The sequence below is a fragment of the Hesperophylax consimilis genome, chromosome 3 (genome assembly GCF_061612785.1).
Source record: "Hesperophylax consimilis isolate HC1 chromosome 3, BYU_Hcon_1.0, whole genome shotgun sequence".
Lineage (NCBI taxonomy): Eukaryota > Metazoa > Arthropoda > Insecta > Trichoptera > Limnephilidae > Hesperophylax > Hesperophylax consimilis.
Genome location: NC_142838.1, coordinates 15,625,628 through 15,641,004, shown reverse-complemented (window position 1 = coordinate 15,641,004; position 15,377 = coordinate 15,625,628). Strand labels below are relative to the sequence as shown.

The 15,377-nt window shown below is 32.2% G+C and overlaps 1 protein-coding gene across 1 annotated transcript in view; it reads right to left on the bottom strand.

The window, feature by feature from the left end:
• LOC149425015 (cell adhesion molecule Dscam1-like) overlaps positions 1-15,377 on the bottom strand; it is a 394,348-nt gene that overhangs the window by 36,354 nt on the left and 342,617 nt on the right. Inside the window, exon 27 of the mRNA XM_089647487.1 lies at positions 14,515-14,666. Within this exon, the coding sequence (XP_089503613.1) occupies positions 14,515-14,666 (152 nt within the window). The remainder of the gene's footprint in view (positions 1-14,514; positions 14,667-15,377) is intronic.

The following is a 15,377-nucleotide window of genomic DNA, read 5'->3' as shown; positions in this document are numbered from 1 at the left end:
GTTAAGGCTCTTCGTTGTCAAGCGGTGTGAATTTTCTTAAAAAAAATCTTAGAACTTAAAATAATATGTGTATCTTCCAGAATGCGACTATTACATATTGCTCAGTAAAATTTAACCTTCAGGCCAGTTCTCACAGTTCGTATTTTTAAAGATAGTGTAGCTTCCCACATTTGCAGATTCGACCCTACAATAAAACAATTCTTTGGCCTGGTATTTTTATAAAGATATTGTCTTGTTTGTGTATCATTTATGATTTAAGAATTAGTGACATTTTACTGCAAGCAGCGGCAGCTTTCAAATAGAGCTGTTCGCTTTCTATTTTATGATGACCCTAGTTAAACCATTATGCCTAAAAATATTTTCCAATACCTTTCCCACCCCTGTCCCATAGTAATAAAAGCCCCAAATAAAGTTTCATCTCCCTTAAAATAATTCCTTTAAAATATTTGTATTGTTTAAATCACGTCTGTATCATTAAGAATAGTTAAGTGCATTTTATTTTATGTTAAGAATGTTGTTTGCCAACGAGCGGGTGGAACATCTTTATTTTGGTAAAATGTCCTTCAGAATTTAGTTTAAATACAGATACCTCCCAGAAAAAGGACAGTATTAGAGTGTTGCTATAACTGGTAGGTACAGACGTACCTACGCAGTCAGTCGTGAGATAATTACTAGGTTTATGTAAACCTAGGGAAAACTGAAGAATAAAGGAAACTAGACCTTTATTTCTTTCAGTTTAAGTTTTAGCAGAGGAAAATAAGATCCTCTGCAATTATATTGTGAATTAATAAATTTATATGTCAAGAAGAAGAAGTGTTTTCCTGCATTCCATCTGACGGCGTGTTCTCGTACCACGATAGCAGAAACAATATGTATTGTTAAATTTTGATTAAGTATTTCGAATTAAAAGAAAAGCATAATTAATGGAGTTCTACGAATCAAACGTATTAAAAACAAAAATAAATAAAAATTTACAATTGTACCTATGCCGCCGGATAAGGACTATAGTAGGTACTAAAAATAATACATGTTATTAACATTCGTAATGTGTATTTGGTAACAATAGAAAGTTGGACTCCTTTTTAAAATTACGCTACGCCAATTCACACTAGGAAGTAATGCAAAATCTTCTGTTTTTGGTTTGAAACTTTGATCGCTTAAAAATATTTTAGAAGCTTTGGTTAAATACTGCGAGTAGAACACATTTTGGCCATCAAGCCAGGAAAAATAAAGTATCAGGTCCATAACAAACTGTTTTAAAGTTCAAAATCTCCTACTTTTGAAATCCCTCTCGGTTAGGTTTTACTGTAGGGTAGACTGGGTACGATTGAAACAAGTTATGATTGAAACATCTCAATTTACTCGAAAACTATAATACCTAAGAGTGTGACGCAACAATCGAATCTCCGTCAGATCTGTAGGTACCTATCACCAGTAGCCCTCCGGCCCTCCGGCCGGCGAGTGATACAGTCGTGCACAGGAGACATTATTGGATTTCGCGCTAAAAAGTAAGTAGTTACGAAATTTTTGTTTACGTTATAACTCATTTTACTCTCGCAACTCGACGAAACTTTTTATTCCATTCTCTTCTTTATCTATTTTAGAGTATTTGTAATGCATTTGCGCGGCGTTTATGTCTATTTAAAGGGCTTATTTTAGACCTTAAAGTAGAAAATGCAGCGTGGAGATGTTTGAAACAACTCGTGTGGGGATGATTGCAACGTTTCAATCATGACCATGTTTCAACCGTCCACACGGAGAGAAAATTAAATAGTTATAATGAAAATTGATCAGAAATTGAAATCATTCTGTCTTCGGTAATCTTGAATACGGATGAAGTCGATCTCATTCGACCATAGACAACCTCACTTAACCATATAATAATTATATATAAAGTTCATGTTCAGCGTTAATAGTATACATTGTCAATATTAGGACAAAAAGTTGACAACAGAGAAAAAAAATACATACGAACAGTAGGTAATATTTAAAGATTAGAGATTTATAATTATAAATCGAGTTTTCACACAGCCCGCCTCAATAGGCTAGCCTGTGTTGAGGCAGTCATTTTATAAGTTAATTTGAAATACATACGAACATACCTACACTTGTAAGGTTTATTCACTTAATACGATGGTTTCATTAATAATGTCGTATTTTGTCGGTAAAGGCCTTATCATTACTTTTATTCCAATTTTTTACGATATCCAACCTCATCGTGATGGGTAGGTACCTACTCTTGCAATTGTTTTCATTCAGTATTTCTGACGAGGATTTTTTTTTAAATTTTTCAGATGCCTAGAAAACGAATAAACGTCACAGACCGAAATACTAGAGACATGTTTTCATATCAGCAAGCATATGAAGAAACATTATCTGGAAGATCGTTGAGAAAGGCTGCAGCGATGTTTAATTTGGACCACGTCTCATTGGGAAGGTACAAGAAATAGAGAGAAAGTGCACCAATAGATACATCTGTTGATTCCATAACCATGGGATACAATTCGGCGAAGAAAGTATTTTCCCCATCTCAAGAAACTGAGATTGCAAATTATGCAATAAAAACGGCAGACATTTATTTTGGACTGTCTAGAAAGGATTTAAAAAAAATGGCATTTGATTTGACCACACGGTACAACCTGACAAGGCCAAATTCATGGGACACAAATAGCATGGCCGGAATAGAATGGCTACGAGGATTTTTAGACCGCAATCCACAATTATCTTTAAGGCGTGCCCAAGCCACGAGTTTGGCACGAGCGACAAGTTTTAATCGACATAATGTTGATGAATTCTTCAAAAATTTAGCGAACGTTTTGGATAGATATAAATTTGAAGCAAAGGACATCTACAACGTAGATGAGACCGGTGTCACAACTGTTCAAAAACCAAATCGGATTGTAGCCAGAAGAGGAACTCGGCAAGTAGGTGCGGTAACGTCGGCCGAACGAGGAACTCTCGTAACTGTTACTGTAGCAGCAAACGCAATTGGCAACTCAATTCCGCCGATGTTTACATTCCCACGTATCAAATATCAAAGCCATTTCTTAAAAGATGGTCCGATTGGTAGTATCGGTACCGCGAACAAATCTGGATGGATGCAAGAAGAAGATTTTACCATATTTCTAAATCATTTTCAAAGGCACACCAATTCGTCTTTAGATCATAAAGTTCTTTTATTACTTGATAATCATTCATCGCATGTTTCTATAAATTGTATTGATTACTGTTATGCCAATGGTATAATTATGCTCTCCTTTCCCCCGCATTGCAGTCACAAATTACAGCCATTGGATCGATCAGTGTTCGGACCATTTAAAAAAGCGGTGAATACAGCTTGTGATGGGTGGATGAGAACAAATCCAGGAAAACCAATGACTATTTATGATATCCCAAGCATAGTGGCGACTGCTTTACCCCGGGCAATAACCCAAACTAACATTCAATCTGGGTTTAGATGTTCTGGAATTCATCCGTATAACAGAGACATATTCAGTGATTTAGATTTTGAACCCTCGTACGTCACGGACAGACCAAATCTAAATGTTTTAAGTAGTGCCGAAAGTGACCCAGTGGTAGTTCAAAACTCAGAGATTTCACGGCCACTTGAAGCAGCTGTTCCACCTACTTTAATCTCAGTGATTTCGCAGCCAATTTCTGTAGGAATTGAAACAGTTGTTCCGTCCACTCAGAGAGGCTCGGTGACTCCAGAACCAAATGTTAGTACTGAATTAATAACATTTGTTACGTGTTCATTGAGAGGTTTGGCCAGTTTAACAAATAATACGCTGCCTTTACCTACAGCTTCTGATCCTCTCGAGATTAACACGACCGAGTCTCTGATATCATCGTCACAAAATTATGTACATGAATTACCAGTCGATTTTATTTCCGAAAGCAATTATTGCAACTTGTCCGTGCCTTCAACAAGTAAAATGTTTATACCAGAAAGCGTGCGACCATTCCCAAAAGCGCTACCCAGGAAAACAACTACCAGAGGTTTGAAGAAGAGGAAATCCACTATTTACACAAACACTCCGGAAAAGGAATATATACGAACAGAAACCAAAGAAAAGGAAAGAAAAAAAGGTGCTAACATGATAAAAAAGAACATGAAGAATACAAAGAGGAAGAAAAAGAAGACTGAAACAACAGAAATATATCGAAATAACGCTTCGAGATCAGATAAACATACTTTTTGTTTAGTATGTGGTGAAGACTATAATTCTAGTAAGTCCGGTGAAATTTGGGTCCAGTGTATGATTTGTTATGTACCTTTCTAATACTTGTACAACCTTTGAACCTATTATGCTTCATTCACTATCTATTATTTGTCCGTCGCACCAATGCATATCAAAATCAACATTTTGATTGTCGCCATATCTCTTGTCTATTGTAAATTTCCATGTTTACTATTAATTGACTTTATTTACCACACTAGTTAAATACAAGATTACTATAAGACGCATTACGCTCTGTTTCAAGGCAGATTCATTCTAGATTTCAGTTTGGAAACATTTCACTTAGAGACATTTAACTCTGTAAAAACTCTACTATATAATATGTAACCATAAACAATTGTAAGACTTACAAATAAAATTATAAAACCGTGTTAAGTGTTTTCATCAATAGAATCCATAACAAAAAATTGGTGTCAGAAGTGCGATATGGTCTAAGTTAATACTACATGGAAACATTATTTCGATAATACTGTAGTATTCTTGACTGTAACAAAAGAACTCTGGATTCTACGAGTAACTTTTAATTATTTGTGACTAGTGACGTTGTTGCAAAAAAAAAATTTTTGCAAAAAGCCGAACAGCACCAAGAAGAAAGAAACAAGAAGATTCCCAAACATCCCTGGATCTTACCACAAACACAACAATTCTACACTTCACCTTCACCTTCACATCGCGGACCTGCCTTGCTGAGTATTTTTGATAAAGTACGTTGTTGCCCTTTGCTGTGCAAATAGCCGAAAATCAAGAAGATTCTACACCTTGACGTCGCACGTCGCGGACCTGCCTTGCTGAAGATGGAATGGTTTTTCATATTTTTGTAAGTTTGATTATTGTTTCATGAATTCTAAAGAATCTCATACGTAGCATTTAAAATCTCTTTTCTTATTATTAATTTACAATTATCGCTTTGTTAAAAATGACTGAACAAGAAGTATCTCTTCAATTTTTAACACAATTCATTAGTACATTTGATGGTAATACAAATAATCTTCACACATTCATTAAAAATTGTGATTATGCTTATAAACTAGCATCTAAAGCTCAAAAAGATATTATTTTTAAATATATTCAAACCAAAGTTACTGGAAAAGCTGATTTAATAACATCATGTAGAAATTTGCGTACATGGGAGGAATACAAAAGTTTTCTTGAAGAAAATTTTGCTGATTCGAAAAGTTTTCCACAACTATTATTAGAGTTGCAGACATGTAAACAAAATAGAAATGAGAGTGTTCTCAACTTTACACAAAGAATTGAAAGGTGCTATTCAAATTTAATGAGAGCTACTAAAGCAGAAACTGTCGACATCACTGAATTAATAGGAAAAAATTCTATGATTAAACAAATGGCTCTTCAAGCATTTTTTTAATGGGCGCATTACCGCAGTACAGCATTATTTTGAGGGCTAGAAACCCAAAAACCTTTGAAGAAGCTTCAATATTTGCAATTAACGAAGAAAAAATGCTCAATTTTACAGAACAAAGTAATTCAAACCAAAAATTTTGCTCGATTTGTAAAAAATCAGGACATATATCTATAAATTGCTTCCACAATAAAGATAAACGTGTCAACCAAGTAAAATCATTTAGTAACTTCACTTCAAAAAATTCTCAGTGCGAAAATAATAATACTGTTAACACGCATCGAAACATCACAATAACGTGTTTCTTTTGTCAAAAACGTGGACACTACAAAAAAGATTGTTGGAAATATAAAAATTTCTTAGAAAAGAAAGCTTCGGAAAACTTCCAAGACCCTTCGTTCCCTACCGAAACGAAGAAGGTCAATACGTTACAGGTAGAATATTAAATAATCTCGAAAATATTACAGCATATATCAAAATCCCCATTAAAGAATGTAAAAATAAATATGTCAAACTATTATTAGACAGTGGCGCAGATATATCACTAATTAACCCTATGGTTTTAGATGGTGAAACAGTATACAATGATAAAGAAATAATTAAAATTAGAGGAATTAACGCTGAAAAATCGACTGAAACGTTAGGATCTGTCAAATTGAACTTATTATTCAACGGTATCCCAATTTCTAATAAGATGCATTTATTGCCTCGAGCAACAAATGTTCCACTCGATGGACTTATCGGAAATGATTTCCTAAGAAAAGTAAATGCCAAAATTAATTACAGCAACAATACATTATGTATAGGTAAAAGTTCTATGCAAATCCATTTTAAAACAAAAAGTTCGGATGTCAAAAACAATAATTCGGTAATTATTGTACAGGCTCGCACAGAGACCTTAGTTGAATTCAATGTTTTGAATCCTGAAATAGGAGAGGGACTCGTTCCAGAAATAGAGATTATGGAAGGAGTTTATCTTTGTAGAAGTATAACAAAGGTTAATTCAAAGTCAAAAGCAATTACGTCTATTTTAAATACGACAGAAAAAGCAGTAAAAGTTAAGAATATGGAATTGATATTGGAAAAATTTAGTGAAAAAGATAGCAAAATGTTAGAAGCTGATTGCGATGATAGAACGATAAAAAGGAAAGTTAAATGCAAAAATAAAAACATTTTTCAATTCAACAAAATAACAGAAAATATTGATAATAGGTACGAACTTTTAAAAGCATCATTACGGACTGAACATTTAAATAAAGAAGAAGAACGATCACTTTTTTCAATTTGTCGAGACTATAACGATATTTTTCACTTGGAAGGAGATACATTGAGTCAAACCGATTCGATAAGGCATGAAATAAATACTACAACACAGATTCCAATACACGCAAAAACATATAGATACCCCGAGGTACATAAAAAGGAAGTAAATGATCAAATAAAAAAATGTTGGACCAAAGAATAATTAAAGATTCAAATTCAGCATGGTCATCTCCTTTGTGGGTAGTGCCCAAGAAGAAAGATGCAACAGGTCAAGTAAAATATAGAGTAGTGATTGATTACCGTAAATTAAATGAGGTCACTGTAGGCGATGCTTACAACTTACCCAACATCACAGAGATATTAGATCAATTAGGACACTCAAAGTACTTCACCACCTTAGATCTTGCATCAGGATTTCACCAAATCCCAATGAAACCGGAAGATTCACATAAAACAGCATTTTCCACCCCTCTAGGACATTACGAGTTTTTAAGGATGCCGTTTGGGTTAAAAAACGGTCCTGCAACATTTCAAAGGGTTATAAATAACGTTTTAGCTGGTATACAAGGAATAAGATGTTTCGCATACCTAGATGATATAGTTATTTATGCCGATACAATAGAGACTCACGAGGTTAGGTTAAAAGAGGTATTCCAAAAATTCAGATTACACAATTTAAAATTACAGCCTGATAAATGTGAATTTATGCGTAATGAAGTCATGTATTTAGGTCACGTTATATCAGAAAATGGAGTTAAACCAAACCCAGATAAAATTCAAATCATAAAAAATTACCCTATTCCAAAAAATCCAAAAGATATGAAGTCATTTTTAAGACTTGCTGGATATTACAGACGTTTTATTAAAGATTTTAGCAAAATCGCTCAACCTCTCTCCCAATTATTAAAGAAGGATATTCCATTCATTTGGAAGGAAAAACAACAAGAATCTTTTGATATACTTCGAGAACATTTAATTCATGAACCAATATTACAGTTCCCCAATTTCAGTAAAACATTTAATGTCACCACAGATGCAAGTAATTTTGCTATCGGTGCAGTATTATCTCAAGGTGAGATTTCTAAAGATTTGCCAATATCCTTTGCTTCCAGAACACTAAATAAAGCCGAATCAAATTATTCAACGACAGAACGTGAACTTTTAGCTATAATTTATGCAGTTAAACATTTTAGACCTTATTTGTATGGTGTAAAATTCAATATAATAACGGATCATAGACCTTTAGTTTGGTTATTTAATACAAAAGACCCTGGCTCTCGCTTACTTCGTTGGCGTTTAAAATTGGAAGAATATCAGTATAATATAATATATAAACCCGGAAAACTTAATTCTAATGCCGATGCGTTATCTAGAATTGATCATTCTCAAATATTACACTTTAGAATAAACCCTGAACCAAATTCTTACGAAGAATTTATAAAGTCTCATTATAAAGATAAAACCATTATTGACTGCAAAAATATTGTTGAAACAGACGAATGTCTTCTAATACGGAAAGATAATTTATGTAACTTTATTTCCAATGATAAGGAAATGTCCGAAGGTTTGTCTATGGAGATAAGGAATTTAATCAATAATCACGATGATATAAAGAAAAGTAAAACGAATGTAAGAGATATATTATATTCAGAACTAAATAACATATTTAACGTTTACCATCTTATAACAATGGAACATTTTTGGGATAAACCAACATACGAAGATATTTTCTGTTGTTTTCTTAAATTAAAAAATGTATTAATTTCACAAGGAAAGAAATCGCTTTCAATTCCTGAACTAGCTCGCAGTGATAATAATTTAAATTGGAATAAAATAAAAACTATTATTTATTACGTCTTTGCAAACTCCGGAATCATGGTAACTATTTGTAAAAATAAAATAAGTTATCCAGATCCCAAGGATATAGCTAAATTAATAGAGGAGAATCACGATTCTCCACAATCAGGACACTCGGGGTTTCATCGAACGTATAATAGAATGAAAGAGAGATATAATTGGAAAAATATGAGAAAAGACATAAGAAACTACATTAAAAAATGTGAATGTGAATCATGTCAAAAAAAATAAAATTTCTCGTAAAAGATTTATTCATCCAATGGAAATAACTACAACTTCTGAGAAACCTTTTGAAAGGATATCTTTAGATATTGTAGGTCCGTTACCCTTATCCGAAAATGGAAATAAATATATTCTCACGTTACAAGACGACCTAACAAAATTTTCGCAAGCATTTCCAATTCCAAATCATGAAGCAATTACTATTGCAAAGGAGTTAGTCAATAACTTCATTTGTGTATTCGGAATAAAAAAACGAATTCTTACAGATCAAGGAAAAGATTTTACGTCAATTATTTTAAAGGAAGTTGCAAAACTATTTAAAATTAAACAAATCCAAACAACAGCTTATCACCCCCAGTCCAACGGTGCATTGGAAAGGTCTCACGCGACCTTAGCAGATTACTTAAAACATTACATTTCAGAAAAACAAACAGATTGGGACGAGTGGATAAATTTAGCAATGTTTTCGTATAATACAACGCCTCATACCAGTACTAGGTATACGCCATACGAATTAATTTTCGGTTTAAAACCAGAACTTCCAACGTCATTAACACAAAAACCTCAATTCAAATATACATATGATAATTATGTTGACAATTTAAAGTTGAAACTGAACAAATCACAAGAAATTGCACGCGAACATGTTCAAGTCCAAAAGATAAGATCAAAAGAGAACTTTGATAAGAACATTTCTAGTAATGAACTTTATAACGTTAACGATTTAGTCTATTTAAGAAACGAAACAACGAAGAGTAATCATTCCAAAAAATTATCACCTAATTATCAAGGCCCCTATAGAATTGTTAAAATTAATTCGAAAGTAAACTGTACTATACAAATAAAGAAAAAATATGTTAAAGTACATTTCAATCGTTTAAAAAAGGCTATTGTTTCAGATTGATGACATGGTTGCCTTACGGCAATGGATTCAACTGGACGCAAATATCTTCGTCCGCAGGGATATATTATGAACACGTTAATATGATTAATTTTATAGAGAGTTATTGGAATGTAGTAACATACATTGATTTAGACATATATTTTGATAATAAGTTAATATTAATTGATAAAACATATAGCAATATACAACTATTATGTAATGACGATAACATCATGCATAAAAGTTTTTCTCCTTGCGAACCGCATTTAAATATTTTACATCAACTAATAATAGTATTAAAGCAAAAGGATAAGACGCTAAAACAATTTATAGGACAACCAAAAATAAGAGTAAAACGTGGTTGGATAGATATGGTAGGTACAGTATTTAAAACTGTATTTGGAACCTTAGATAATAATGACGCGCTTTATTATGATGAAGCAATTGATTCTCTAAACACAGGTGATAAAGACTTATATAATATGTTAAAACAGCAAACTCAAATAGTGAAAACAACTATAACAAATTTTAATAATACGATAACTAATCTTGAAAGAAATGAAGAAATATTTAATCAAAATTTCGTAAAATTAAAGTCGTTTACTACAAACATTAGCGATGTCATATTTAATTTAGAATTGAAGCAAGAAATAGAAAAACATCTTACCCTATTGAATTTAATCACAACAGAATTACAAAACGAATATACGCTTATCATAAACGCATTAACCCATTTATTATCACACCTCAGCAATATATTGAAGAAATAAGTAAGTCCTTGCCTTATTTACCGAATTCCGTATCTTATCCTGTCCCACCAAATATAAAAAATGTTAATATTTTAATGTCAATGGTAAAAATTGACATTGCATATGTAAATAGAAGAATAATTTTTGTTATATCAAACCCTTTGTGTAGTTATGTAAGCTATAATTTATACAAGTTAATACCTTTGCCTATGAAAAGACAAGACGATTTATATGTTTTTATTATGCCTAATGTTAAATATTTAGCTATCGCCGAGAGTAAAACAAATTATGTTACTCTTGATAATATAGATTCGTGTAAACAAACCATTTTAGATAAAGCGATTTGTAAAACCACAAACATTTATTATAATCTACATGAAAGATCTATTTGTGAAACAGAATTACTAATCGAACCTTCTCATATGCCTCCGAATTGTGAAACCAGAATAATGAATACGATTAACGAAATTTGGCATACTACAAATAAAGGAACGAAATGGATTTTTGTGCTCCCTAAACCAACATTGGTTACAATTAAATGTAAGAATTCTGAACCAACCGATGTTAAATTACAGAATACAGGAATATTAATTATAAAGCCAAAATGCAAACTTTACACTAGTTCAACAGTGATTGTTAATGTAGAAGACCAATATTATAATATATCAAATCAAACAGCTTCAAAATCAATAATTCCCCTGTTCAATATAACTGATGATAATTGTTGCAATATAAATCAAACACAAAATGTCAAAATAAATATTCCATTAATAATACCAAAAATATTTACTCTAGATAAAAATGATTTAATTTTAGCAAGCCATAAGTTAAATAAAATGTACGATGACTTGGAAAATATACCCGAAGACCATATTGTAATTAGAATTATGAAAAATAACTTTTTTTCCTATGTATTTTTAAGTTTAATAATCATTTACATTTTATATAAACTATTTAAGTGTTACACATCTAGAAGAGATCATTTTAAAGGTGATTCTCGTGTAAGATTAATAAATTACTTGAACATTTGTAAAACAAAAGACAAAAGAGAAGCAAACGTAGAAATGGAAGAAAACGTTACCGGGTCCACTGATGAATCCCTAACGCTCAGACGAAGTACAAGACTTCGAACTGATGTGAGATAATGATGGACGCCACATTATCTCATCTTAACGAGGAAGGTGTTATTATGCTTCATTCACTATCTATTATTTGTCCGTCGCACCAATGCATATCAAAATCAACATTTTGATTGTCGCCATATCTCTTGTCTATTGTAAATTTCCATGTTTACTATTAATTGACTTTATTTACCACACTAGTTAAATACAAGATTACTATAAGATGCATTACGCTCTGTTTCAAGGCAGATTCATTCTAGATTTCAGTTTGGAAACATTTCACTTAGAGACATTTAACTCTGTAAAAACTCTACTATATAATATGTAACCATAAACAATTGTAAGACTTACAAATAAAATTATAAAACCGTGTTAAGTGTTTTCATCAATAGAATCCATAACAGATTTGTGAACTTTGGGCTCATGAAAAGTGCACCAAACAAGAATTACAGTACACTTGTCATAATTGTGAATCTGACTAATTATTGATTTAAATTTTATAAATATATTTAATTGCGTAAGAGTAAGGAGTTTACCTAATATTTGATTACTCATCGTTTCATTAATGTTAATTTTTATAATGTACCTTAAGAAGTAGGTACGTACCCCTTTGTTTTAATGCCATAGGTGTTTTATTCGTATCATTCAAGTGTTCACTGAATTTTTTTGTAGGTAATAAGTCACAAGTAATTATAATGATACAGTACCAGATACTTACCTACTGATTATTTACTTGTAATAGATACTATTTACTTATTTATGACCATTTTCATTTTTTTGTTTTGTTGGCTAAGCCCTTTGTTTTAGTATCGTTCTTTACAGAAAGACGTTTTATTCGTATCATTTAAGTGTTTACTTACCTTTTTGTAATTGATAAGGGGTTTAAAAAAAGGGGTTTAATGTTACTTCCAGTGTTAAGTACCTACCTACAATTTTTTTTCTTCTTTAAATAGATACCTAATATATACTTATTTATTAGATATTTATGGCCCCTTAACCGATTATTTAGAGTTTTGTTAGTTCTAGAATATTGCGATACTTTGTAATAATATGATCTCACATCACAAACCACAGATACAATTATTTTCTATTTTTGATTTCTTAATTGTTGAATTTTACATGGAGAAAATTCTGTCGAGTCAGAGGTAAAATCATCATTGTTATGATTGAAACAGTGTGATGATTGAAACAAGCACTTTTGTATGAAAGCAAAAAACTTATTTTTAATACCGTTCTATTCTGTTCCAGGAAAATATCGCTGGAAAACTATGTTGATTATGCCAAATACTCATAGTTAGTATAACTAAGAGCACTTAAACACAAATAATAAATAATATATTTAAAGTTGTTTTATTTCAAGATATTTATGTTTATAGTTTTTAAAATACTTGTGATATGTTTAATCACTATTCATGATCTCATTGAGTACTGTTTTTATAATGAAAATGTTTAATATTTATTAAAATTACTCCAATTATTCCAAAGATATTTAGAGTGTTTCAATTATCCCCACATACTGTTTCAATCGTCCACACTATGGGGATAATTGAAACAGATTTCCCCATCGTCTTTAAGTGGTTATTGTAGCTTACCTGTACGAGTTGTGGCCGTCCAATAAATTTAATTTGATAACTAGATAGATCATAGATCATCTAGTATAAACATCTTATCCATAAATACAAAAGAAATATTACTACACCTAGTTAAGGTAAAAGTGTTTCAACCATACCCGGTCTACCCTACGATGTGACAAATTAAGTTCTCTCTTTGCACGCGGCCGTATCAACTGTTGTTACGGCAAAAAATCCATACTCATACGCGGCTGTATCAACAGTTGATACGGAAACTTTGAATGCCGATATTTCAGCGGTCATTCGAAATAAATTTATTTCCCGCTCGCTTGAATATTCGTAGAACTATCACGATGCTGATATATACAAGAATTTGTCGAAAATAAAATTGTATTTCCATAAAAAAACATCGATAATCAAGTGAGCCTCTTTGCGCCTTCGAGTGCTATAGTTTACAATTTTGTCAACGGATGGCGTTAGTCCAATTTTGTTATTATATTAAGTGACATAAAATTTAAGTGTACAGTATTAGAAAAAAAGTTTTCATTACTAAAAATGATAAGTGCTCATGGTGTCCCACTTGTCACCTTGTGTCTATCAACGCAGTGGCCTAAGTACACACACGCCGAGTGAATGGCGGGACCACATTCAAAAGATACGGTACGTCTTTGTATGAAATTTTATGTTTTTGTTTTTATAAACATCTAAGAGTGGTGACACACGAGGATTTGTTATCATATTGTGGAGAATGATCTGTTCTGTCTTTATAGTCCAATAAATCATGCAAGAATGCTTTAATTTGACATTTAATTGCGTGAATAGGTATTTGAAAATATGTACCGCGTACGGGTATAGATAAAACGGAGCAAATTAACGCGGTTAAAAGGTAAAAAAATTATCGTAAAACATTTAAATATTTGTGCCTGAACTTCGCAAAATAAAATAATATGCGGATGTTTTTTTCTAGCTTAAATCAAAACCGGTGCCTGGAGTTAAGCAGAAATTTAAACCTTATCGTCATCTACATAGTGAGTGTTATTGTTTGCGGCCCGATTCCAAACTTTACATGACGTTATGCATCGCCTTAAAAATGAAATCCATCGACTTTATTTTCTAGACCCATGACCACTCGAAGCTAGAAAACACTCTGCCCTTGGAATCCGCAGTCCCATAACCTTTCTATTTACATTTTCCATTAGCCCGATACCAGGAGTTCAGCAGTAAGGAGGAAGTTAAATATTCACCGTATATGTTGAGCCGGGCCGTGTGAGTGACCTCGCCTAGGGAGTTTGTGGCCCGGCATGAATACAGGCCGCCGTCCTCGGAGCGTACGCTCGAGATGTTCAGATGGCTGTGCACTTCGTTGTTCTTACCGACGTATTGGCCGATCTGATACCTGAAACAAGATTGCATTGTTGCTTATAAGATACATTGTAAAGTTAAGAGGAACGGCTGACCGCCCTTTTTCATACAAAACTTCATTTTGGATTTGAAGCCAAAGTACTTAAGATAAATGAATAATATATATTTTTGATATCAAATGGTATAGTAAATATCCAGTATGGGTATATGCTTATTTTTTTTATTTGTGTTTTAAGTTATGAAGTACATACCAAAAGAGTTCGATTATTTATGATTTTAGAGGCGACTTTAGAATTTTTTGTGAGTTAATAGTAGTAGATATTAGGGTTCCATGATGAAACAGAATAGATTAGAAAAATGAAGAAAAAAAACAAAACAAACCAACCAAACCTAACCTAATCTAAAATAACTGTGTTCTGTTTTGTTTTATCAAACGTATTGGCCGATCTGATACCAGAAAGAAAATTTGATACTTTATAAGGTCAAAAAGAGTTGTTATGGATGTGTAGTACATATTGATAAAGATTATATGGAAACACAGGACATTGAACAATGTTATATGGCAAAACAGGACAGTGGAGCAGATTATATGGCAAACAGAAAATTGAAGAAAATTAAGCAATAATAAATTACAAAAATAGGTAAATAACTACTTTACAAAATAAACTCTTCTGAAACTCAAAAATTAACCTATTTTTATCATGTTCTGTTTTGTCACTGTTCTGTTACATCAGGTTTCCAAATT